The sequence below is a fragment of the Neoarius graeffei genome, chromosome 18 (assembly GCF_027579695.1).
Source record: "Neoarius graeffei isolate fNeoGra1 chromosome 18, fNeoGra1.pri, whole genome shotgun sequence".
Lineage (NCBI taxonomy): Eukaryota > Metazoa > Chordata > Actinopteri > Siluriformes > Ariidae > Neoarius > Neoarius graeffei.
In genome coordinates this window covers 61,251,490-61,276,822 of record NC_083586.1, presented here as the reverse complement: position 1 = coordinate 61,276,822, position 25,333 = coordinate 61,251,490, and the positions used below count along the sequence as shown (strand labels likewise).

Here is a 25,333-nt window from a genome sequence, read left to right as displayed (position 1 = left end):
ACCACTTCCTGTTCTTCTCTCTTTTATGACACGATTAAATAAATAACGTTTACTCCGTCCCTGCAGGTTGATGGTGGTGGACGTGGCCTTCTACACGGAGAACATTCAGGCTCTGCGCTCTCTCGAGCAGTTGGACCTAAACATGCCTGAGATCTGGGAGCAGAAGAGGTGATGACGGATAGCCGGGCCCAGCCAATCGGGTCTTTCCATCTCCTCCGGTCGCTTACGACGACCTGCCCTGCTCCGCCCCCTCTCCTTCTCACTTCCTCCTCTTCTTTCTGGAGGGCATGAGGTCAGAGGTCGCACAGAAAGTGAGCGAGACTGCTCCATAAACACACTTTATACCTCCTCATCTCAAACTGCTTTTATTTTCCGGAACGATCCAGAGCATTAAAGCATCACACTCTCACTTCCAAGTGACCAATCGGGATAAGCTAAGGGATGCTCGGTGGGCGGGAACTTTTTCTTCTTCGGTTTGGTTTAAAGCTCAGTGCCTCATCGTGTGCCGTCGACGCGGCGCAGCTCGACGCTCGTGTGCAATCCTGTCAGATGATTATTGATTATGAAATGGAGAATAAATTATGATTTTGTTTTGATGTTTATATATGCACCAGTGGGTTTAAAAATGTAAACTCGGATAACTTATTTTCTTCTTCTGGTCCTGATTTTAGTGAGCGAATAATTTTTTTTTTTTTTGGTTACTGATTATAACGAGAGCTTATAAGAGAAGTGAGCATGTTTAATTCAGGTGTTCTTGAATGTCATTAAAACCCTTTACCCTTCCAGTATTTTTGCGCAGAGGCGGAGCTTCTCCTCCCGCCCCTCCAGAAGCTTCCGGCTGGAAGTCATGAGACACCTTAATGAGTTGGTTTTATTTTTTCTTCTTCTTCCATTTTGGAGCCAGCTGCTTCAAGTCCTTATATGACCAGGCCACATTTTTACTAAGAAATAACCGTGTGCAGGAATCAGCCGTCAATCTCATAAGTCGTCATAAATTTTAGCACCCTCTCCTGGGTCACGTTGTATACGCACGAAGCTAATTTTTGACGATAAACTAGTAGAACTGGACGCGTTAACGAGGAAGCGTGCTAATTTGTACGCTTCAAATGTACTAAAAACTAATGGCGAAATCCTAGAGCCTGAGACGACTTTCTAAACGAGGCAGCTTTACCGTAAGCATGCACAAGCGGTCTTCTGTTTGGAGCACTACTGTTTATTGCGGTGCTGACAAATCCAAATGGGTTCTTGTCCTTTTAAAATAAATTCATCTGTCTATTTTAAAAGTTCCATCTGTATCAGTCTTTAACATGCTGCTCTGTGAGAACCTGAGGAGTAACTTGCCTTCCTAACAAACACCTGGCTGCGGCTACTAGGGGTGATCAGGAGGAGGCGTGGCCTTGCAGTCCTCAAATCAATAAATTTGCATACTCAACCCACTTGTATTGCATTCCATTCTGTATTACATCACAGCCATGTTTTATAGGCCGACCTCCTCAGCTCACCAATCAGAAGACAGACATGCTGTTAATGGACTTTATTATATTTTGGGAATGTTTTATACAATCATGAGCTATTTCAGTTGGGGGGGGGGGGGGGAGACCCACACTAATAATAAAACATGGACTGGGCATTACTGGGACTTTAGAGATGTTTTTGTTTTCCACCTCTGATGGTCATAGCATTTAAAAAAAAAAAGCAGTACCAAGTGTGTGAACACTCACCCAGGTTTAACCACAGCACTGTCTCGGTCAAAAGTGCCTACTTTTGATTTACCATCAAAGACTACTTCTCTTCAGACCCACTTACAGCTGTGAGTGAGTGAGCGAGAGACATCTGTAAGACTTTGGGAGAAATCTGATGGCATGCTCGATTGTTGTTTTTTTTTTTTTAATGGAAAAGTGACTTTGAATAAACCCAACCTGTAAATGGTTAACATTTATTATCCGTCTTCTGTTTCCTTTTTATTGGAAAACTTGTCTTGGCAGAATGAATGTTTTTGGCTGAGCTTTGTTTTTTTTTTTTTTATAGCCATATGACCAGACAGCAAAGTCAAGATTATCCAGTTTCAAGTTTGTCCTTTTTTTTTTTTAAACAGTGCAAGCTGAGGAAGTTATCATTCCTGAGAATGTACTATATTTAAAAAAAAAAAAGAGCTACAAAAGAGCCTTTATCCTGGCTCTAACACACACAGAACTCTCTTCTAATAACGGAGTAACTGTATTCGTAAGGGTCCATGTTAACTGTGAATATTGTGTCAATCTTTGCACGACTGATAAACATTCTCATCTAAAAAATGACACCGTGGCTATAAAACCTGATCCCAGCTGCTTTCTACAGTTCAGGGGTTTGGGTCAGGCTCTATCAGCACCTAGTGGTTGTAAGCGGAATGACACGCAGGAGCAGGGTGACAAGTCATTTGGAAGGTGCGGTGGTGGTTTTGGTGTTTCCTGCTGCTCCTCCTTTTCCCTGAGGGGTCTTCAGTACACTCAGCCGCTTGTGTAAGGAGGTGCTGGCTTTCTGAGTCACCTCCTGTTCAATCTTATTCCTGATGGCCACCTCCAGACCCTAATGCAGACGGACACACATACAGAGTTACTCAAAACACCAAGTCCTGAAACCTGTACGAGTCTTTTCCACCATCCTAAAAGCAACCACATTGATTATTTACACGCACCGGCCACTTTAATAAGAACTTATTCTTGGCTGCAGTGCAGTGCGGTGTTTTTTCTGCTCACCACGGTTGTAACAGGGATGAGAATTTTCCGCGGATCTGTGGAATTCCAAGTTTTTCCTGCTGAAAATGTCATTTTTGTGAAACGTGTAAATCAGTTGAGAAAATTTCGGGGGGGGGGGGGGTTGGCGCGAGGCGAGGCTTGTAGTGGCACAAGCAGGCAGGACCGACCGGCTGCCAGCCAGCATCTTTCGGCAACGCTCATTGCAAAATTAGTTGCAGCTGTGATAACGGAAATCGTCATTGCTTTCTTCAATATTTATGCTAACGACAACTCGTGACAATTTCCAGCAACGTTTTGGCGCTAGTTTCATATCACTTCTTAAGTTCTAGTTATTTTGGTTAGTTTTCAAAGTTACTTCGCCAATATGGCGAAAGTTTTGGACCACAAAAATGAGGATCGTGCCAGGGAAATCGATAAATCGAACGGGATAAAGAACTGTTTCCGATGGGCATGGCTCAATAGTCGTGTTACCGTGCAGATAGGGACACAAACTGTGACGACGTGCCTGACGGAACATATCCGAAAAGTGGACGTGCCGGGAAAGGTTCTGTGTATTCTGTGCTCAGATATGATCGATTATGGAAACAGAGGAGCTAGAAACATCCAGGGGCACATCAAAGCAAAAAAAGCACAAAGGTACGTTTTACTTAAATTGTCAAAGATAGAGGCAGGAGGAATCTAATACATCGTTACAGTTACCTCCATTATCGCTCAATAAATAAATAAAATATATATAAATAAATATCTGTAGGGATTTATCAAAGTTTATAAACGTTTTAAACCATCATTGAATTTGAAAACATTCATATATTATATAAATAAATAATGCGGGAAAGTTGGCAGACATTTCAGAGTTTTTTTTTTAAATGTCCCATTCTCATCCCTGTGTAAAGAGTGATTAGAGTTACTATATCCTTCCTGGCAAAAATACTCAAACCACCTTGAATCTGTCCATTTTCCTCTGACCCCTCTTATCAACAAGGCGTTAGTTTCCACCCACAGAACCGATCCTGTCTGTGTAAACACCCCAGAAGGAGATAAGGAGTTTCTAAAATGCTCAAACCAACACCCACGCCACAGTGAAAGTCAGTCAGACTTCACTGAGATCTCAGTTTTTCCCCGTTCTGATGTTTGAACATTAACTGCGTGATTTGATGCATCGGCTGATTTACAAGAACTGCATCAAACAGCAAGTGGATGTGTGGGTGTTTCTAATAAAGTGGCCAGTGAGTGTATAAACAACGTACAAATATACAGGGATGAGAGTGGGTGGTCACCAAAAAAAAAGCAGAAAATAAGATGGCGCCTGAAGCCGGGGGTCTGGGAGGGATACCCCCCCCCCCAACCCAGGAAAATTTTGAAAAATAAGGCCTTACAAACCACTTTTCCTGCAATCTGAGCTGTAGTAGATCAAAAAATGTGTTGTCTTTTATATATTTACATCAAAATATGTTTCAAATCAATAGGAGAATTGTTTGAATTCAAAATAAAGTCACATTCTACATTCAAGGGTTTGGTTATAATTTATGATCAACAAAAATGACAAACTAAATTCACATTAAACGCAAGTTTTATTAATTATCAAAATGTTCATATATTAAATAAAATTTCTTAGGGAGAAAAGGTCAGTCACCCTATGTCCTCATTAGTTGCATATGATTTCAAAGTCTTTTGAAATATTTAAGTTTTCAAAACTGTCAGCATTGATTCAGATTTACTGACCATCATATACATGTTCAACGTATTAAATCAAACGAATGCTGTTTATGGGATAATGTCTGTGTACACTTTATACAATTATTTATAGTTCACAGTCGCTTCTCATTTTCATTTAATCATTTCGACGACTTCTTCAGCTTTTTGGCCAAAGACAAGAGCTTGTCAGCTTGTCTCTCTGTTTTTATACCAGCATTGATTTCACGTACCTTCGCTTCGTCTCGCTTGTCAATTATATTCGGCATTTTGAGTAAAAAAGCCGATACGAAAGAGAAACGTATTTTTGAAGCGCAGCGACGATGAACATGTGCAAGTTTCGATAAAATAGAACAGATGCAGGTACTTTTGTAAGAACTTATGATTGGCTTTTGTTCTCTCCCACACTCTTGCAAGAACTGTTATGATTGGCTATCATGCTCTCGCCAGCGATGTTTTGGCCAATTACATTGTAGAGAACACGTATTCTACCGCGAGACTTAGCGAGACTAAAGATGGCGAAAATGTAAACACGTAACATCGTCGTACGCTTGAGTATCACGAAGGAACATACCCCAACCCCCCTCAATGAAAAAAAACATCTCAACGGATTTGGCATAATATCGATTTTCGCTCAAAAAGCGGAAATCCGCCGAAAAGCGGAAAACTCTCATCCCTGATATACCAAAGGAAACTATTCTTTCACACCCTGTCAGAATGACCAGAAATAGAGGAACTGTTATTCTTCATACTCTTTATATTTATTATACTTTTATTCACGAAGGGTGCTTGGACCCTCTGACAGTATTAGAGGTTTAAAAAAATAATTATGGAGCAGGGGGAGGGCTTAAAAGTACCGACATTAACGTTAAAAAGAGGAATTTTTTTTTTTTTTTTAAACTTATATTCTCAGATTGTAAAATCACAAATGTATGAAAACCAAACCTGAGCCAAGAGTTATAAGAAACACACTCTTTTCCTCCTGCATTGCGCAATATAAAAAATAAAGCACCAAGAGATTTTCAACTGCATTTCCCAGAATGCACTGCAGCCAGGAAGCAAGTTATTCTGCTTTCTGGATGTAACAGAGATGAATGTTTAACCCACACAGCTTTGATCATCCAGGTCTTTTTTTCATTGTCGTTTGTCTTTAGCCAGTATCTCACTGGGCTGCGACAGCCTGCGGCTAGTTGGAGACACAACAACTGCGATAAAATATGCGAATTAGCGACAATTTTCACTTGGAATCACACCGAATTGATATTCGCATATTTTACCGCAATTGTTGAGTCTCCAACTAGTCGCAGGCTGTCGCAGCCCGGCTTTCCCTCGGCAGGCACGGAAGTACAGGAAGCCTCACGGAAACTGACTTGAGAAGGGTTCGCGACGGCTTTGCGACACCAGCGACGCGTTTGCGGCTATTTTGATAGAAATTTTGTCGCATGAATTTTTTGAACATGTTCAAAATTTCAGCGGCGAAGGAGCAACACTGTTACCCCTTTTCCACCAAATCAGTTCCGGTGCTGGTTCACAACTCGTTCAACTTGCGAGCCAGCTGAGAACCAGTTTGCTTTTCCATAGCTCGCGGTGCTAAGGGAAGCCACGTCACTATGTCGCTACATTTGCATAAACCTTGGCGCGAATATCGAAGCAAAAACAACACGGAAGAAGCAGCAGCAACAATAATAATAAATGACTTCGCGTTTGTACAGCTGCTGCTTCTCATCGCTTAAAAATGGCGATCTTTCGCGGTCTTGTTATTGTTGTTGGTCTTAACAACTCCGCCCCCCCACTGACGTAAGCGGTTCTTTCCTCTGGCCCAGCAGAGAGTTGGTGCTAGCCTGGAACCGGTTTTTCTGGCCCCAGAGCCAGTTCTTTGTCAGTGGAAACAGAAAACCCGGCTCCAAACTAAGCACTGGCCCTGAACCAGCCCTGGAACTGCTTTGGTGGAAAAGGGGCATCAGCGACTCATGCGAGGAAACTGAGAAGCCCCGCGAATGTTTCAAGACACTTTTGAAACTCTCTCGTGAATGACGTTCGCAAGCTGTCGCAGCCCAGTGAGATACTACCCTTAGCTGTTAGAGCAGTTTCCTGTTACTTTCAGCGTGTGGATTTTTTCTTGTTTGTCCAAATTTCTGTTCCTCTGAAATGACCGAGTTGAGAGTTATAGGAAATGCAGTCTTCGTAGTTAATGTTTGTTTGACCAAAAAAAAAAAAAAAACCCAGACGCAACTCTCTTTTCCAGAGTTTTGTTTCTTATACATGTGTGTCTTTTAATTTCAGCATTTCTGATTTTTTTTTAATTAAATACCAACAATAGCCCTAATACGCTGTTGCAGGACCTCGCAGGTCACTAGTTTTATTCTCTTCACACTTTTAGCTGAACCACTTCATTAAGCAGAACACAGACTCTGTTCACACGACATTTCAACGAACTTTTAGTGAAAACCGTGTGTTTTAACACACGCATGGTGTAGGCGCGCACTGTCGGGCCCCGTTATCCCTCACTCGCTGTTCTGTACTGAGCTCGGTTTCTCTCAGTCTGTCATACTTAAATATTTTGCATCTCCAGTTTAACAGGAATTATAGGAAGAAAAAAAAAAAAAGCTTAAATATCTCCAATAGGTAAAATGTACTTATTATCTATACCTTGTCTTAGACTATTATTACAATATTAGATTATGATCTTAAAATAAATTCATACCACAATCATACAGGTGGTTCAGTGGGTGCAAAACTTGTGAACCCCCTGGTCAACACTGTCAGCCTGTGGTTTGGTGTCTGGGTGTGTGTGTCAGTGACATGATCGAAGAGAAACTTGCCTTTTTTAGTTTCTGTTGTTGAACTATTGCTGCTTTTTTTGGGGCGATGATCCGACCTGCAAAAAACACAACACACGTGAAGATTTCACAGTTTAACATTTAATACTGTTTTTGTATAACACTCTCTCACACACCAGTTCTAATACACTCATAAATCACATCACCTGTAATATTAACAGTAAAGGTGTTCAGAGTTACTCATTCATGTTGCCAGTCATCATTTATAATAATTTAAAAAAAAAAAACTCCCAGATTCATGTGAGGTTACAACAAGGTTTAAGGTGGCTGTGAATTTAAAATTAAAAAAAAAAAAGTTTGAAGATTGTAAATTAAAGCTGTACTGCCGTTCAGATTTTTCAACTGTAGGTCATAAAAATAATTTTCCCGACACCCAATTATTTTTGGTTCGTGACCAAAAGCTACTGAATTCAAAATCACAGGCTTCCAATTTTATTAGTTTTTTTTTTAAATAGAACAATTAATAAATTTATCTCCATGTGGCCCGAAATTCTGCGCTATTTTTTCCTGCTTCACCATGACCCAATAACAAGATACTATGTCATGCATCACATGATGTGGTGGGCTTTACCCGTTCGCGCAAGGCATTGTGGGATACAAATTTGAAACAGGAGAGAAAAATGGAGGACGCGAGTGTGCGAATGAAACGTGAAAGAACGACTACAGTAACGGAAAGAAAGCGAGAAGATGTTATATACAAAGGAAAGGAAACGCAGGACCAAACTAATAAATATGGGCGCTCAGCGAGCACCTCGGTGTGATCAGCTGTTCGTTTAGCGACAGAATGATGGAACTGTCAGTGCACGCTCAAAGGGAAACCTGTAGATGGCAGTAATGCGACACTGTGGATGCCAGCTGCTGTAAAACCCAAAAGAAGAAGGTAAACCTGCGCATGCGCACACGGACTTCCTCTGTCTGCTTGACTGCGCGAAGCAAGCGATTTCATGCACATTATTTGCTTTAATCCCCTCAAATTAAATAACTTCCCAGCCACAGAATGGCCTGATATTTTGTGAGATATTACAGAAATAAACAGATATCACCACATTTCAAACGGAACTAAATTTCACCAATTTTATGAAATCGAAAGGCCGTCTCGCTTTAAGGCTTGAATCTGTTTCTCAAATTTTCTCTGATTTTGTCTGTCAAAACATTTTCAATTTTTTTTTTTAATTTATTTATTGGTTTTCTTGGGGTTAAAATCCAGCTTAATAAATAATAAAATTTATTAAATATAAACTTTGATATTGCATCCATAAATGTAACTAGTCAAAAAAAGAAAGATGCAAGAATTGAATAGAGCAGCAGCTACAATTAGACAGTCCATAATTATCGGCACCTTTACAGATTTACTAATAAAAAACAAATGTTAGAAAGGTGAGTTTCAGTTCCACCAGTTATTGGTTAATCAACTGGAAGACCCGCCCTCCCCTCACCCTTTGAGCTTGTCGTCTGATAACACAGCTCGTTACCTGAGATAGAATTTTTTTCAGCACGATCGGCAATTTTTCAGAAAACCCGGACATCATCGTCGCAGGTAAGCATGGTGGAAAGATCATGGACATGTTTTTACTGATCAAATTCACCGATATTTCATGATTTCCACATCAAAACCTACTTTCGGCGACAGCACAATCAGGCGTACGCATTGTGTTGCAAAAATGGTCAAAATTTGATTAGCAAACATTGATTTTGTGTGAACTGAGTGCATTCGAGCATATTTGACAAGGAACAACTTCCTAAGCGTGGATTTTCATGTTTTTGAGCTTTTAACACATCATACTAGTCATGTTTACATGTACGATCACATCTGACACGAGGTTCCAACAAAATCATGTGAAAAGAAGTTGTATATAAAAAAATTACACGCTTGAAATATTCAGATTTTCCATTCCATACAGAAAAAAAATATATTTATTTTCAGTTTGTTGTAAATATCTACTACATATTACAATATCAGGAGACATTTTATATTTTGGTTCGAGGAATGACGTGCGATCTTCAACCTGGATTTTCATGTGGTTACAGCGTCAATTCCCTGTTGATATTTATTGGTAAACGACAAAACTAGAAATCAATACAAGGGCAATTCCACAAAATGGTCAACCCAAGCGGTGAAAATTCATTTTGTATATATGGTGTTAAATTTGATTGGGTTATTACTAATGATTGGTTCATTCACTGCAGTCAATATTTTTGTGCAGAACTCATGTCACATGACTGGCAGCCATTCTGAAATTGCCAGATCCAAGCATATGGTCGCAAGTCACAAACTGCTGGTAATTCGTGTTACATGGTGAAAAATGGCCATTTTTTGATATTTGGGTATGTCAACAGACTATTCAAGGGCTTTCAGAAAATGTCTTCCTTTCTCATCAATTATCGTCCATTAACGAGAAAATGCTAATTAAGCATTAGGAAATAATTGGAAAATGAGTTAAAAGATAGAAACGTTTTCTTTATTTTCTCAAAATGGAACACCGTCAGAAGATTGTTTGTAAAAACCTTAATATTTTACCTAACTAAGTTCTGTTTGTTGCATATTGGAGAGGAGAGTCTGCTCTATCAAATGCACTAAGTCACTTTTCCCTATCTTAAAGGAACAGTCCACCGTACTTCCATAATGAAATATGCTCTTATCTGAATTGAGACGAGCTGCTCCATACCTCTCCGAGCTTTGCGCGACCTCCCAGTCAGTCAGACGCGCTGTCACCTCCTGTTAGCAATGTAGCTAGGCTCAGTATGGCCAATGGTATTTTTTAGGGCTGTAGTTAGATGCGACCAAACTCTTCCGCGTTTTTCCTGTTTACATAGGTTTATATGACCAGTGATATGAAACAAGTTCAGTTACACAAATTGAAAGGTAGCGATTTTCTATGCTATGGAAAGTGCGCACTATAATGACAGGCGTACTAACACCTTCTGCGCGCTTCAGCAGCGCATTGATACGGAGCTCAGACATCAATGCGCTGCCGAAGCGCGCAGAAGGTGTTAGTACGCCTGTCATTATAGTGCGCACTTTCCATAGCATAGAAAATCGCCACGTTTCAATTTGTGTAACTGAACTTGTTTCATGTCACTGGTCATATAAACCTATGTAAACAGGAAAAACGCGGAAGAGTTTGGTCGCATCTAACTACAGCCCCAAAAAATACCATTGGCCATGCTGAGCCTAGCTACATTGCTAACAGGAGTGACAGCGCGTCTGACTGCGTCTGACTGACTGGGAGGTCGCGCAAAGCTCGGAGAGGTACGGAGCAGCTCGTCTCAATTCAGATAAGAGCATATTTCATTATGGAAGTACGGTGGATTGTTCCTTTAAAGGGAAAGGGTTGATGTGGCAAGAGGAACATGAGTAAGAAAATACGCAACCCTGTTTCCCTGAAAACGTAAGGTTTCTAATAATGACTCAATGTCACCAGGCAAGTTCAACCAGTCAATTTTGCCTCTTTTCTGATGTGTGTGCCTACTTTAAACAGTTAAAACAAGTTTACAGAGTAAAGATTCCACACATGATGTCTTCATGGTCTACATTTTCAAGAATGTAATTCTGATCCTTATCTTGTGTCATTTCTATGCCAACATATATAACACAACCAGCTGGAATGACAGCAAGATCCTTACATTTCTTATAAAGAGAGCCTTTCCTAGTTTCTTTGACAAGCTCAAAATAAAACCCTCTGAGAACCTTTGTACCAGCAGCATATTTGCGTCCACTATCAACAACATCTTTCTCCAAAATCTCAACTCGGTCAACAGAGGTAAACAGAAAATAGTCCCTCAGGGACTCAACATTGGGTTGTATGGCAACAACACTGCCCTGGAATATCAGCTCATGCATTGGGTTTTCATAGCTACTCTCAATTTCTGAAGAACTTCCCACCATATCGTCTACCCCACCATCATCCCCCAGGTCTGATGAATGGCTTCAATTGCCTCCACTGAATTGAGGTGACCCACATGGTAAAATGGCTTCCTGGGCTTTATGGCTTCACTAACAGTGACATCTGGTGTCAGAACAATGAACTAGACTGAAATGCTGCTGACAGAAACAGTGAAAACAGCTATCACCAAATCACCACCTCCACCTCCACCTGCTCCCCCACTGACATTTTCTTTTTCATCAGCCAGTACCATTACTATTAAGTGTGTTGCTTTGAATTTGGTGTCATTTGAAAGCTAACAAAACAAGCTTCAAAATGATATCTATCTCCCCTCCATAGCTTTCCTACTTCTCAAGAAAATTGCAATTGAATGACGAAAAAACATCATGAATGTAACAAATCCACCTTTTTCAATACAGCACTATGTGACTCACGACCATATACTTTAAACCCAAAACTAACAGACACAAAGAAACACTCAAACTGCTGTCAAAAGTCCTCACCAGGTACAACCCCGATTCCAAAAAAGTTGGGACAAAGTACACATTGTAAATAAAAATGGAATGCAATAATTTACAAAGCTCAAAAACTGATATTGTATTCACAATAGAACATAGACAACATATCAAATGTCAAAAGTGAGACATTTTGAAATTTCATGACAGCAACACATCTCAAAAAAGTTGGGACAGGGGCAATAAGAGGCTGGAAAAGTTAAAGGTACAAAAAAGGAACAGCTGGAGGACCAAATTGCAACTCATTAGGTCAATTGGCAATAGGTCATTAACATGACTGGGTATAAAAAGAGCATCTTGGAGTGGCAGCGGCTCTCAGAAGTAAAGATGGGAAGAGGATCACCAATCCCCCTAATTCTGCGCCGACAAATAGTGGAGCAATATCAGAAAGGAGTTCGACAGTGTAAAATTGCAAAGAGTTTGAACATATCATCATCTACAGTGCATAATATCATCAAAAGGTTCAGAGAATCTGGAAGAATCTCTGTGCGTAAGGGTCAAGGCCGGAAAACCATACTGGGTGCCCGTGATCTTCGGGCCCTTAGACGGCACTGCATCACATACAGGCATGCTTCTGTATTGGAAATCACAAAATGGGCTCAGGAATATTTCCAGAGAACATTATCTGTGAACACAATTCACCGTGCCATCCGCCGTTGCCCGCTAAAACTCTATAGTTCAAAGAAGAAGCCGTATCTAAACACGATCCAGAAGCGCAGACGTCTTCTCTGGGCCAAGGCTCATTTAAAATGGACCGTGGCAAAGTGGAAAACTGTTCTGTGGTCAGACGAATCAAAATTTGAAGTTCTTTATGGAAATCAGGGACGCCGTGTCATTCGGACTAAAGAGGAGAAGGACGACCCAAGTTGTTATCAGCGCTCAGTTCAGAAGCCTGCATCTCTGATGGTGTGGGGTTGCATTAGTGCGTGTGGCATGGGCAGCTTACACATCTGGAAAGACACCATCAATGCTGAAAGGTATATCCAGGTTCTAGAGCAACATATGCTCCCATCCAGACGACGTCTCTTTCAGGGAAGACCTTGCATTTTCCAACATGACAATGCCAAACCACATACTGCATCAATTACAGCATCATGGCTGCGTAGAAGAAGGGTCCGGGTACTGAACTGGCCAGCCTGCAGTCCAGATCTTTCACCCATAGAAAACATTTGGCGCATCATAAAACGGAAGATACGACAAAAAAAGACCTAAGACAGTTGAGCAACTAGAATCCTACATTAGACAAGAATGGGTTAACATTCCTATCCCTAAACTGGAGCAACTTGTCTCCTCAGTCCCCAGACGTTTACAGACTGTTGTAAAGAGAAAAGGGGATGTCTCACAGTGGGAAACATGGCCTTGTCCCAACTTTTGAGATGTGTTGTTGTCATGAAATTTAAAATCACCTAATTTTTCTCTTTAAATGATACATTTTCTCAGTTTAAACATTTGATATGTCATCTATGTTCTATTCTGAATAAAATATGGAATTCTGAAACTTCCACATCATTGCATTCCGTTTTTATTTACAATTTGTACTTTGTCCCAACTTTTTTGGAATCGGGGTTGTAAGTTAAACTGTGTTTTATATCTAATGGACCTTATTCTTTACATTTCCATGAAAAAATGTATTCCGTTGAGTATCACAGCTTTGGGGCCTTTTAGATCTAACAAGTAGCTTTGTTCACTGATTGATATTATGACTAAGAAAGAGAAAATTACCACATTTTCACCTCTCTGTACATCTAATCATATGTAAATTTGGAAAGTGTTGCGTCAGTTACTGTACATTCCATGATCTCAACTGTCAGTTCTAAACATTTCATAGTTTATTTCTTTCATTGGCATGTTAAAAGCAAAGCTGGAAAAACGTTAATAAAACTACAAGTTTCACAGAAATTGGTGTCTGTACTTGTGTGTTACAGTTGTCGAATTCTCCAAGTTGCGTCAGTTACCAGTGTTATAATACATAGGGCCAAATTACTCAATTCTGATTGGTCGATCAAGGAGGGCTTTTTTCCTTAACATGGTGCCGTATTTCTGAAATGCTATTGGCTAGTTCGTTGCTTGGTTACAGTTACAAAAATTAGCAAATTGTCAACAAAATGGCTGACTCAGCAATGCCGCGTTTCGCTATACTAGACGAAGAAATGATAAACCAATTGAAAGCTGCAAGCGAAAATGAAAATACCAAAAGACGCTTTAGAAACTGATTCAAATGTGCAAGACAGTCTCACGCCCTGATTGGTTCAGAAAACGCGAAAGACAAATGTTGTGAACTTGAATGGCTTCCGAAGTATGAATTTGGCCCGATTTATTATAAAACAAGTAATCGTATGGGGCCGAGTAAAATTAAGGATCAATTTCATTCGTGATTTCAAAGTTTTGAAATTGCCCGAGTCGCGAAATCACTCGTGAAATTAATCCTTGATTTTACTCGGCCCCATACGATTACCTATACTTATCTGCATGTCACTAAATAAATTATTCATATCTGGGAAAAACTCTGTTGTCTAAGTTGCCCTTTGGGCCTGAAGTCATCATGCATTTGTTTGAGTTTGCTCTTTCTATAATAGCCACGCAGTTTAATTTTAAACCCTCTGAATCTTGCGTCAGTTACCTGTGGAATTGCCCACAAACAACAACGAATGATGAACAAAATGTGACCTATGGAAATACTTAGGAAGCGGAACAAAAAGATTTTTCTGATGCAGGTTAAACATTAATCACTTCATTTGTTTACAAACAGAATGACTTCCTCATTTACATAAACACTGACATCCATACATTTATATAAAATATATTTTGGACTAAATATAAATCTATGCAAAAAAATTTTAAATAAAAACTAGATTATGTTTCGTTAACTTCATACCACATACTGATAATTATTTATTAAAAAAAATAATCTGGGTGTCGATAATTGTGGAACAGTCACGTGATCTGACGCACTCGGCATTTTTTTCACTCAGGGTCCACATTTCTGTTCCAAAACGGTCATTTTTTGAAAGTTTAGTTTTCAGATTTTTAGTCAGTGCATTTTGTTTCCACATATCTTAATATTACAGTGTGAAAATTTCATGAGGTATCCTCATCTGATTCAGAAGATATGGCCTGTTGATCAAGACCACGGTTTCGGAGAGTTGGTGGGGGCTACGGAGACTACACCAGGGTATATTTTTTTTCCACAGAATAAACAAAAGAAAGATTTAAAAGTATAACTTGATATATTTTATTGGAAATATTATGAAATACAATTTGTCTAACACTTAAAATGAACATATTTGTAAACACGTTCATAATTTTGATGCGACACTCTTGAATCTTGACCGCCAAGAGCAATTTTTTCATGAAAAATAACACCATTTTACCTGATATTAATCATATCCTGATGGCCCACATTACTGTAATGTTTGACAGCGCCACCTGGTGTATGATGCCAAGGAAATGTAATACCCTCCATTTATTTTTTTCATGGTCCAGTTTCCATCAAATCCTGCGCTCTGATTGGCTGGCGAGCGGGTCCGTATTGTACGGTACGGACCTCTGACGACTCGCTCGTTCACAACAACAAACATTGTAGCAATTTTTGCCAACAATTATCTTTTTTATAAGATTTATTTATAAGATTTTTAACAAAAACCTTATAAATTTTTGCCAGCATTTCTCAGGAGAATAGCATTAATTTTACAGCATGGATAGCGATAACGACAGTGTTCACAGCGAAAGCGAGTTTTACTCCCCTGAGGAAGAAGAAATAAAAGAAAACATTTCAGTAGAAAGCTAAAAACCTCTAACTGTTGCTAACGCCGAGCAAAAACATGGCTGAATCCTGAATGACTCCCATTTGTATAAATAGGGGACTACATAGGCGGCAAAATGTAGTTTTTTTTTTCCTGCCACGGAAGTGCACTTGTATACCGAGGAGGAAGAAATTTGCATTACAGCCGTGAATGAGGATTCAAAATGGCGGCTCGGCTCAGTTTTCCCTTTCCGGCGCTCTCGTTTTCTGTTAGAATTTGGTAAAGAAAAAAAATATATTATTTACCAGCTTAAGGTCGGTCTGTATGGTGAAATACCGTGGCCTCGGCCTTGAATACTGACCTCGGCCCAGAGGGCCTCGCTCAGTACTTTCAAGACCTCGGTCATGGTACTTCACCATACGGACCTCCCAGGTGGTAAATAACGGGTGCGGAAGGGTGGGTGGTGAAGTGGTTAGCGCTGTCGCCTCACAGGAAGAAGGTCCGGGTTCGAGCCCCGTTGCCGGCGAGGGCCTTTCTGTGTGGAGTTTGCATGTTCTCCCCGTGTCCGTGTGGGTTTCCTCCGGGTGCTCCGGTTTCCCCCACAGTCCAAAGACATGCAGGTTAGGTTAACTGGTGACTCTAAATTGAGCGTAGGTGTGAATGTGAGTGTGAATGGTTGTCTGTGTCTATGTGTCAGCCCTGTGATGACCTGGCGACTTGTCCAGGGTGTACCCCGCCTTTCGCCCGTAATCAGCTGGGATAGGCTCCAGCTTGCCTGAGACCCTGTAGAACAGGATAAAGTGGCTACAGATAATTTGTTATATATATATATATATATATATATATATATATAAATTATGATATTATGGGTGTCTGTGTGCCTATGGATGTGTATATGTATAACATAAGTATCTGTATATATGGTTTGGTCGATATTATACCATGTTGGTAAGTTTTCTTGTTTTGTTTGTGTGTATAGAGTTAATTATGGGGGCCAGTCAGTGTTTGATTAGCGGTGGTATAGAGGATTAGGATTGGATCAGTTATTTATTTCTTCCTAATCCTTTCCGAACATTATTATGTTACTGCCTTGCGGCTACGCTATTCTGTTTGTTCATGACGAGGTTTTGATTATTGCATTCGTTATTTTTATATCTTTCTTCTTTACTGTTCGGAATAAAGCAAGCAATCAAAATCCCACCCGTACACCACCAGCACGCGCTCCAACATGGCCGCCTGGTTAGCTTAGCACAAAAAGCACAAACTGTATTCATTTACCTCCTGACTGAGGGTTTGTTCAACACTCACTGTTACCGGTCAGAAATATCCCTACCTCCTTTCTTTGGTCCTTTCGGTTTGTTTTGTTGTTGTTTTTTCGCTCCACCGGGTCGCTGTGCTTTAAATTTCTGTTTGCCCTGCGCCATCGCTACTCCGCTACACCAAGCTTCCACTCCGCGCACTACTCTCCTGTGTAGTATGGACAAACCGAGCGTGGCTACAGGTTTCCACAGGCGGCGCAGTACATACTCTATAGTACTCTAGTATTAGTGTGGATGTAGTCGAAGGCTTCTTCTTCTGTGTTTTTTATTGGCAGCTTGCATACGACGTGCACTACCGCCATCTACAGGGCTGAGGTGTGATCCTTGAGGGAGACCCTTTTCAGTCACGTGACCTTCGTAAACGCGACCGCCATTTTGGACATGTAGTGGACTTCGGCTCGAATCAGTCTGAATGCGAGGAAGGCGACAAACGAAAAACATAAAAGAAAAAGGAGCGAGATGCAGAAAACACCTTCACTATCCAGCGACGTAGGGCATTTACAGGGCGAGCAGAGGGAGAGGTATTTGCAAACATTGAGGTTAGCAGGCTTAGAGAACGACGTTTACCTGCTTCCACCAGGATTGTTCACTGACGTACGGAAGTACACGAAGCCCTCGTCTTTACCTGACTTCGGCCCACATGATCTGTATACCCATGTCGTTAAAAACCCATCGCCATACACATACACGCCAACGTCCGAGGTTCCAGAGCACGCTCCGGCTTGCTCCAGGAGTGCTCCGGCCGAGGTTCCGGAGCGCGCTCTGGCTTGCTCCAGGAGTGCTCCGGCCAAGGTTCCAGAGCGCGCTCCGGCTTTACTGGATTTACTAGTTTACTGTAATTATGATCCGGCAGCTATTTACACCGGATCCAGTGTAAATAGCTGCTGGAGCCAACGTCCGAGAATTAAGCAGCGCGCTCTGGCTTGCTCGCCCTCAAATTAAGCAGCGCGCTCCGGCTTGCTCCCGGAGTGCTCTGGCCGAGGTTCCGGAGCTCGCTCCGGCTTGCTCGCCCTCAAATTAAGCAGCGCGGTCTGGCTTGCTCGCCCTCAAATTAAGCAGCGCGCTCCGGCTTGTGTAGAGAGACAGGAAATGAGCGGGAGAGAGAGACGGGGGAGGGATCAGTAAATGACCTCGGGTCGGAATCGAACCCGGGTCCCCGGATTTATGGCATGGTGTCTTAGCCATCTGAGCCATGACACCCCCAGTGCAGAATCCCACTGAGGTGGGCTTCTGTTTTAAGGGGGGGGGAATGTAATAACCGTGGCAGGTCTGCCAATTGGTAACCCGGTATACCTGATTATCTAATTACATCTCTGCCCTGTGGCAGGCATTTCATTGTGTTTCAGGTGTGCCTGATTGGGAGGAGCTATAAAAGCCCCCCAAAACATTCCAGCACGGTTGCTCTCCTCCTTGGGTTTTTTGGATTCATTTGCGTGACACTGGGACTGACCACACTACACTCCATTAGTACTGATTTGCACTCTACTTATTTATCACTATTTAATCCTTTATTATAATAAATTATATTATTTGCAAACCTGTGTGGTCTCCCAGTTTATGTTGCCTTGCTGGAGCCGGCTTTGCAACACCTGCCTCTCGCCCACAGTCAGCTGGGATAGGATCCAGCTCGCCTGTGACCCTGTAGGACAGGATAAAGCGGCTTTTGGATGAATTGTGCCACGCCCTCCGTTCCTGACGCATCCATGATTACAACGGTTCTGTTTAAAACTGGTGAAAATTTGGGCTGGTTCACGAGCTGGCACCAAGGTTCAAAGAATCCTGAATGGAACCGGTTCACAAACCTGTTCCCTGTTGGTCAAAAAGGAGTATGTGTGGAGTTATACGTGTTCTCACCATGTTCGTATGGGTTTCCTCTGGGTTCTCCGGTTTCCTTCCACCTTCCAAAAACATGCCGTCAGGTGGACTGGCGAAGATAAATTGCCCCAGGGTGTGTAAAGGAGTGTATGGTACCCTGTGATACATGTATGTGTGTGATTCTATAAAACAAGTCCACATGAGCTCAATTTCTCAGATATATTTATTCCTCTTCAATATTTGCTACATTGTATGACTTTTTATGTGAACACAGAGCACACAGCGATGCGTGAAGACTAAATGCTACAGCATGGCTACATCTCAAATCGCACACCATGTACTAAATACTAACGCTCTACACATTATTGAATTAGTAGTAGTCAAACACTAATAATTTTGTATTAATGAAACAGAATCCACAGGAGCAGCCACTTATTTTACAACTCACCATGGGTGCTCTTAGTTTACCAAACCTGTAGCGATGTGGTTTCCTCTGATGGCTTCCAGAAATCTGGAATCCCTTTTCAGAAATTTCAATATTTGTAGTCTATCATTCGCTTATTCATTGAAAAGTGAACAATTTGAGACGTAGCTAAAGTAAACTAGCATCTACATTAACACTCTTACTATTGCTAGTGGACATGGCAGAGACGCCAGGGAGGTTGTGATGTTACATCTAACACCCTCTGGCTCTTTGCTTGTAGTAAGGCGACTGTAGGAAGCGAGAGAACGAGTCTTTGGCCATCAGGGTAAAGATGTACTGCTGAGCTTCGGCAAATGTGTTGGCATCGGGCGTGTCCATCCTGTCCATCAGCGCCTCACGCGTCTCGCTGTCCAGATTCACCTACAAACATAAACACAAGTTAAACAACAGATCTGGCAGATCTTTAAAGGGGCAGTGTGTCAGATTTACAGCCCCCTGCTGTTTGGAAAATGAATTATATTAAAAACATTGACTATCCTCCTCCATTCCCAGCTACTTTATTAGAAACTCTGAGTTAGGTAAAGAGGCGGAGCTATGTCTTAATTAAAGGAGAACTGAAGTCATTTTTAAACTTGCTTTATTTCTTAATTAACGCGTTATTCAATTACGTTTTTGGTTTTACTAACCTTATATCGTGACTCGTATTGGCAACTAATTGTAATTAAATATTACACTTATCGGCCTGTTCGGTTTTTAGCCGTGTTGAATGTAGTTCGTTTGGTCCACGGCAGGCGTCGCTTATCCGCGCGATCTTCACGAGACTTGTGCGAGACTTTGAAACGTGAAGCGTCAGCCAGGTGTCAGTGCCGCCATTTTGAAAACTGTTTTCCAAATGAAATATTGCACAAAAACGAGTTTAAATGACGATTACTGCGTACTTTTTTCAAACTTTCCTGATTGCTATCAAAACAAACAAAACTTCCGGCTTGATTACGTCAGCATTCGAAAGAGGGCGCGCACGTCTTTTGACAACATTGGCAGATGTTGGTCACTTTGATTGATTTCCGCTGAACGTTTTATTTCCGTCCTACGATGTCTCGCACAGGTCTCAACAAATCTTGTTTACAGCCATTGCTTTGACATATGGATTGATATATTACAGAGCAGATTTCAAACACTCAGAACTCGCTATAGCAGCGACAAAATAGCTAACAAAAATCTCATCTCATCTCATTATCTCTAGCCGCTTTATCCTGTTCTACAGGGTCGCAGGCTAGCTGGAGCCTATCCCAGCTGACTACGGGCAAAAGGCAGGGTACACCCTGGACAAGTCGCCAGGTCATCACAGGGCTGACACATAGACACAGACAACCATTCACACTCACACCTACGCTCAATTTAGAGTCACCAGTTAACCTAACCTGCATGTCTTTGGACTGTGGGGGAAACCGGAGCAGCCGGAGGAAACCCACGCGGACACGGGGAGAACATGCAAACTCCGCACAGAAAGGCCCTCGCCGGCCACGGGGCTCGAACCCGGACCTTCTTGCTGTGAGGCGACAGCGCTAACCACTACACCACCGTGCCGCCCCGTGAACAAAAATCTCATCTCATCTCATTATCTCTAGCCGCTTTATCCTTCTACAGGGTCGCAGGCGAGCTGGAGCCTATCCCAGCTGACTATGGGTGAAAGGCGGGGTACACCCTGGACAAGTCGCCAGGTCATCACAGGGCTGACACATAGACACAGACAACCATTCACACTCACATTCACACCTACGCTCAATTTAGAGTCACCAGTTAACCTAACCTGCATGTCTTTGGACTGTGGGGGAAACCGGAGCACCCGGAGGAAACCCACGCGGACACGGGGAGAACATGCAAACTCCACACAGAAAGGCCCTCGCCGGCCCCGGGGCTCGAACCCAGGACCTTCTTGCTGTGAGGCGACAGTGCTAACCACTACACCACCGTGCCGCCCCGTGAACAAAAATGCATTCCGATATTTAATAAAATGAGAAATAGAATTTTGATAATAAAAAATTTGCCTTCAGTTCCCCTTTAAGGTTAGAGCTAATTGTTTTCTCCGTACCTCCTGTGGGGCGTCAGGGTTGATGAACTGAGTGCAGATGCTCTGGGCTTTTGAGGACAGTTTGGTCTCAGGCATGGTCTTGTATTCCTCACAGGCAAGCCAGAAGGCCAGGTTCTCCTCACTGAACTCCGAGCGCAGGAACCAGCAGAACAGCTTCAGACCCTCTGAGAGAGCAAAGGCAGGAAAAGTACAGGGAACTTTTAGTATGGCGTCAAATTTCTGCATGCCAAAATGATGATTTCAATGACAAGCGTCCACTAAAGAAGTAAAGCAGTTTAGAAAGTAAAAATTACAAAAGTGGTGAGAAGATTCTTACCCTTGCTGTGGAGCAGAGACCCGAGATCAGGAGGAGTTTTTTCCTCACGAGATCTGAGAGAGAAAGAAAATTACAGCGGAAACAAATCAGATCGGGTAGATGATGGTAACTTGGTCAAGCTGTGTGTGTGTGTTTTTTTTTTTACTTTTGTTTGTATGGTTTTTCAGCCAGGTGTGTTAGCTTCACCTTCATCCCCTTTGCCCTAAAACACAAACGCGCACAATAACAGATTTAACAAATCCTTAAAACACTAAAAAACATCTTAAGAGGATATACGAGGGTAAGTCAAAAAGTTCTAAGACAAATTGAAAAAAAAATCTTTATTTATGAAAATAACAAAGCTATTTCTCTACGAATCCTCTATTTAAGTCTAAACACTTCTGCAAGTGATGTTTCCATTGGAGAATGCCTTCTTTGTAGAATTCTGGGGGAAGTCTTTCACACCTTTTGAAATTATAACATCTGTCTTAGAACTTTTTCACCTACCCTCGTGTGCAATATTACAACTGAAAATATTTAAAAAGATAAACTAAAGAACCAAAACAATATTCACTGGAGATATATATATATATATATATATATATACTCTTAATACGGGGGCGGCACGGTGGTGTAGTGGTTAGCGCTGTCGCCTCACAGCAAGAAGGTCCGGGCAGGTTCGAGCCCCGGGGCCGGCGAGGGCCTTTCTGTGCAGAGTTTGCATGTTCTCCCCGTGTCCGCGTGGGTTTCCTTCGGGTGCTCCGGTTTCCCCCACAGCCCAAAGACATGCAGGTTAGGTTAACTGGTGACTCTAAATTGACCGTAGGTGTGAATGTGAGTGTGAATGGTTGTCTGTGTCTATGTGTCAGCCCTGTGATGACCTGGCGACTTGTCCAGGGTGTACCCCGCCTTTCGCCCGTAGTCAGCTGGGATAGGCTCCAGCTTGCCTGCGACCCTGTAGAACAGGATAAAGCGGCTACAGATAATGAGATGAGATGAATACTCTTAATACACTACACTGACCTTTAACACCAACATAGACAAGTCTCACCCGAGAGAAAAAAGTTTTTATTTTATTTCTGAGTATCAGACAAAAAAAAAAAATCACTTCACTTTGCTCCATCTTTCTCAACTCTTCAGTCACCAGAAGTAAAAATTAGCGTGCCGTAAAAGTAAATAAATAAGAATTAAATAAAGTAAATGTCTTAAAATTTAAAACTAACACAACACACAGACACACCAGTACTCACTTCTCCAGGCATGATGCAGGGAGGGCAGAGAGCCCCTTACACATCACAGACTATTCGAGAGAGAGAGAGAGTGAGACAGAGAGAGATCTTCAGCACACTGTTTTTCTCTCTGTTCCTGCCTCGGTCTCTTATATAGCTGCTTATCTCATGTTTCATCGCTGAATACACAAAGATATTAGGGTGTGTGTGTGGGTGTGTGGTGTGTAAAGGTTTCCCTGAGGGCTGTCAAACAAAGTCAGTGCTTACAATAAAGCAATTACGGGTCATAATGTCCTCCGGGCTGTGGACTAATCAGGACAATAGTTGTTGATTGTAGTCTTTCAGGAGAGGTGTGTGTCTTTTTATATGGGTTTATTATGAACAGGAGACATGCACAGTGTGTGTGTGGTGTTCTCTCTCTATACAGTATATAAAACTAATTGAAGAGATGACAAATATGACAGGTGGGGAGTGTGTGTGTGTGTGTGTGTACGTGTATACACCCATAGAATAGTCCATTAGCAGTATATTTCACACGAAACACATTGAAAAGGCAATGATTCATCTGATATGAAATATTAATGATACACTTGAAAGGAAATGTATAGCTCGTTCCCTGAAATCCAAATATAGTCACAGACACATCTGTTGTTTTTATTTAAAAAAGAAATATAATATAAATATACATGAATTTTGCGCTCGAGTCTCACTGGGGGGAAAAAAAAAAAAAAAGATGATATCTTAGCCAGTGAAAATATCTGAAAGGAAAAAACCCAAAACACTCATTTTTCATGATGAGATTATTATATAACATATAGATTATTAAACCCGTTTTGACTTTTTTTTAACTAGTTCATGCTTTAAATGGTGTTATTCTAATATCAGATAATTTCATTTCCTTCAAAAAACAAAGACTTGCCAATAGAGCAAGCTTGAAATGAGGAAGAATATCTACTTATAGGCTTAATAATATTTTATTTGTGCAAAAACTATCTACTAAAACAGAAATTAGATGAATTTGCCAATCTCATCTCATTATCTGTAGCCGCTTTATCCTTCTACAGGGTCGCAGGCAAGCTGGAGCCTATCCCAGCTGACTACGGGCGAAAGGCGGGGTACACCCTGGACAAGTCGCCAGGTCATCACAGGGCTGACACATAGACACAGACAACCATTCACACTCACACCTACGCTCAATTTAGAGTCACCAGTTAACCTAACCTGCATGTCTTTGGACTGTGGGGGAAACCGGAGCACCCGGAGGAAACCCACGCGGACAACATGCAAACTCCGCACAGAAAGGCCCTCGCCGGCCCCGGGGCTCGAACCCAGGACCTTCTTGCTGTGAGGCGACAGCGCTAACCACTACACCACCGTGCCGCCGAATTTGCCAATATTCAAGATATTTTTTACTTAAGAAAATATAATTTTGTTTTACAGTGCTATCTTACTGACTCAGATACAGTCCGTTATACAGCCAAAAGTATGTGGACACCTGTCCATCACACCCATGTGTGGTTCGTCAGCAAACTGTTTCCACAAAATTAAAACGCACACAATTGTATAGAATGCCTTTAGCTTTACAGTTTCCCTTCACTGGAACCAACAGGTCCAAACGTGTTCCAGCACGATGATGACGACGATGACAATGGCCCTGAGCACAAACCACAAGACATGGTGTGTGAAGGTTGGAGTGGAAGAACTCGCGTGTCCTGCACAGAGCCCTGACTGAACTCAACCCCCACCGTACACCTTTGGGATGAACTGGAGCCTCATCAACCTCAACATCTGAACATCAGGGTCTGACCTCAGTAATGCTCTTGTAGCTGAAATAAGTGAAAACACATCCTTATACACTAAAAACTCTAACTATACTCTACTCAAAAATACTGAATAAATTTGAAAGCTGTGAAATAATTTAGATTTACCTTATGAATTAAGTAAACATAATAAAATTGAAGCAGATCTGAATAACTACATTGAGTACCATGAAATATAAAATTGAGTAGATATAATTAAAATTCTAAGTCAATGCAATAGTAACCCTCAAGTCCAAACCACTCAAAAACATGAGTAGATATAATTGAAATCTTAGGTAGATGCAACTGAATGTGAGACTATTACAACCCCGATTCCAAAAAAGTTGGGACAAAGTACAAATTGTAAATAAAAACGGATTGCAATGATGTGGAAGTTTCAAAATTCCATATTTTATTCAGAATAGAACATAGATGACATATCAAATGTTTAAACTGAGAAAATGTATCATTTAAAGAGAAAAATTAGGTGATTTTAAATTTCATGACAACAACATCTCAGAAAAGTTGGGACAAGGCCATGTTTCCCACTGTGAGACATCCCCTTTTCTCTTTACAACAGTCTGTAAACGTCTGGGGACTGAGGAGACAAGTTGCTCAAGTTTAGGGATAGGAATGTTAACCCATTCTTGTCTAATGTAGGATTCTAGTTGCTCAACTGTCTTAGGTCTTTTTTGTCGTATCTTCCGTTTTATGATGCGCCAAATGTTTTCTATGGGTGAAAGATCTGGACTGCAGGCTGGCCAGTTCAGTACCCGGACCCTTCTTCTACGCAGCCATGATGCTGTAATTGATGCAGTATGTGGTTTGGCATTGTCATGTTGGAAAATGCAAGGTCTTCCCTGAAAGAGACGTCGTCTGGATGGGAGCACATGTTGCTCTAGAACCTGGATATACCTTTCAGCATTGATGGTGTCTTTCCAGATGTGTAAG

At 41.5% G+C, this 25,333-nt stretch overlaps 3 protein-coding genes across 3 annotated transcripts in view; 1 reads left to right on the top strand and 2 right to left on the bottom strand.

Moving 5' to 3' along the window:
* Window positions 1-1,940, top strand: part of LOC132866399 (vacuolar protein sorting-associated protein 54-like) — a 45,953-nt gene extending 44,013 nt beyond the window's left edge. Inside the window, exon 23 of the mRNA XM_060899164.1 lies at window positions 67-1,940. Within this exon, the coding sequence (XP_060755147.1) occupies window positions 67-172 (106 nt within the window). The 3' untranslated portion in view covers window positions 173-1,940. The remainder of the gene's footprint in view (window positions 1-66) is intronic.
* On the bottom strand, window positions 1,520-16,894 carry c18h19orf53 (chromosome 18 C19orf53 homolog). Its single transcript, XM_060899165.1, has 3 exons — window positions 16,743-16,894; window positions 7,250-7,305; window positions 1,520-2,565 (listed from the first exon to the last, which is right to left on the bottom strand). Exons 1-3 carry the CDS (start codon window positions 16,831-16,833, stop codon window positions 2,413-2,415), a joined length of 300 nt encoding a protein of 99 aa, XP_060755148.1. The 5' UTR covers window positions 16,834-16,894; the 3' UTR covers window positions 1,520-2,412.
* A 1,854-nt stretch (window positions 16,895-18,748) lies between these two features.
* Window positions 18,749-22,702, bottom strand: si:ch211-196h16.12 (regulator of G-protein signaling 4). Its single transcript, XM_060899585.1, has 5 exons — window positions 22,605-22,702; window positions 21,521-21,577; window positions 21,376-21,428; window positions 21,060-21,223; window positions 18,749-19,387 (listed from the first exon to the last, which is right to left on the bottom strand). Exons 1-5 carry the CDS (start codon window positions 22,646-22,648, stop codon window positions 19,220-19,222), a joined length of 486 nt encoding a protein of 161 aa, XP_060755568.1. The 5' UTR covers window positions 22,649-22,702; the 3' UTR covers window positions 18,749-19,219.
* Window positions 22,703-25,333: the final 2,631 nt, after the last annotated feature.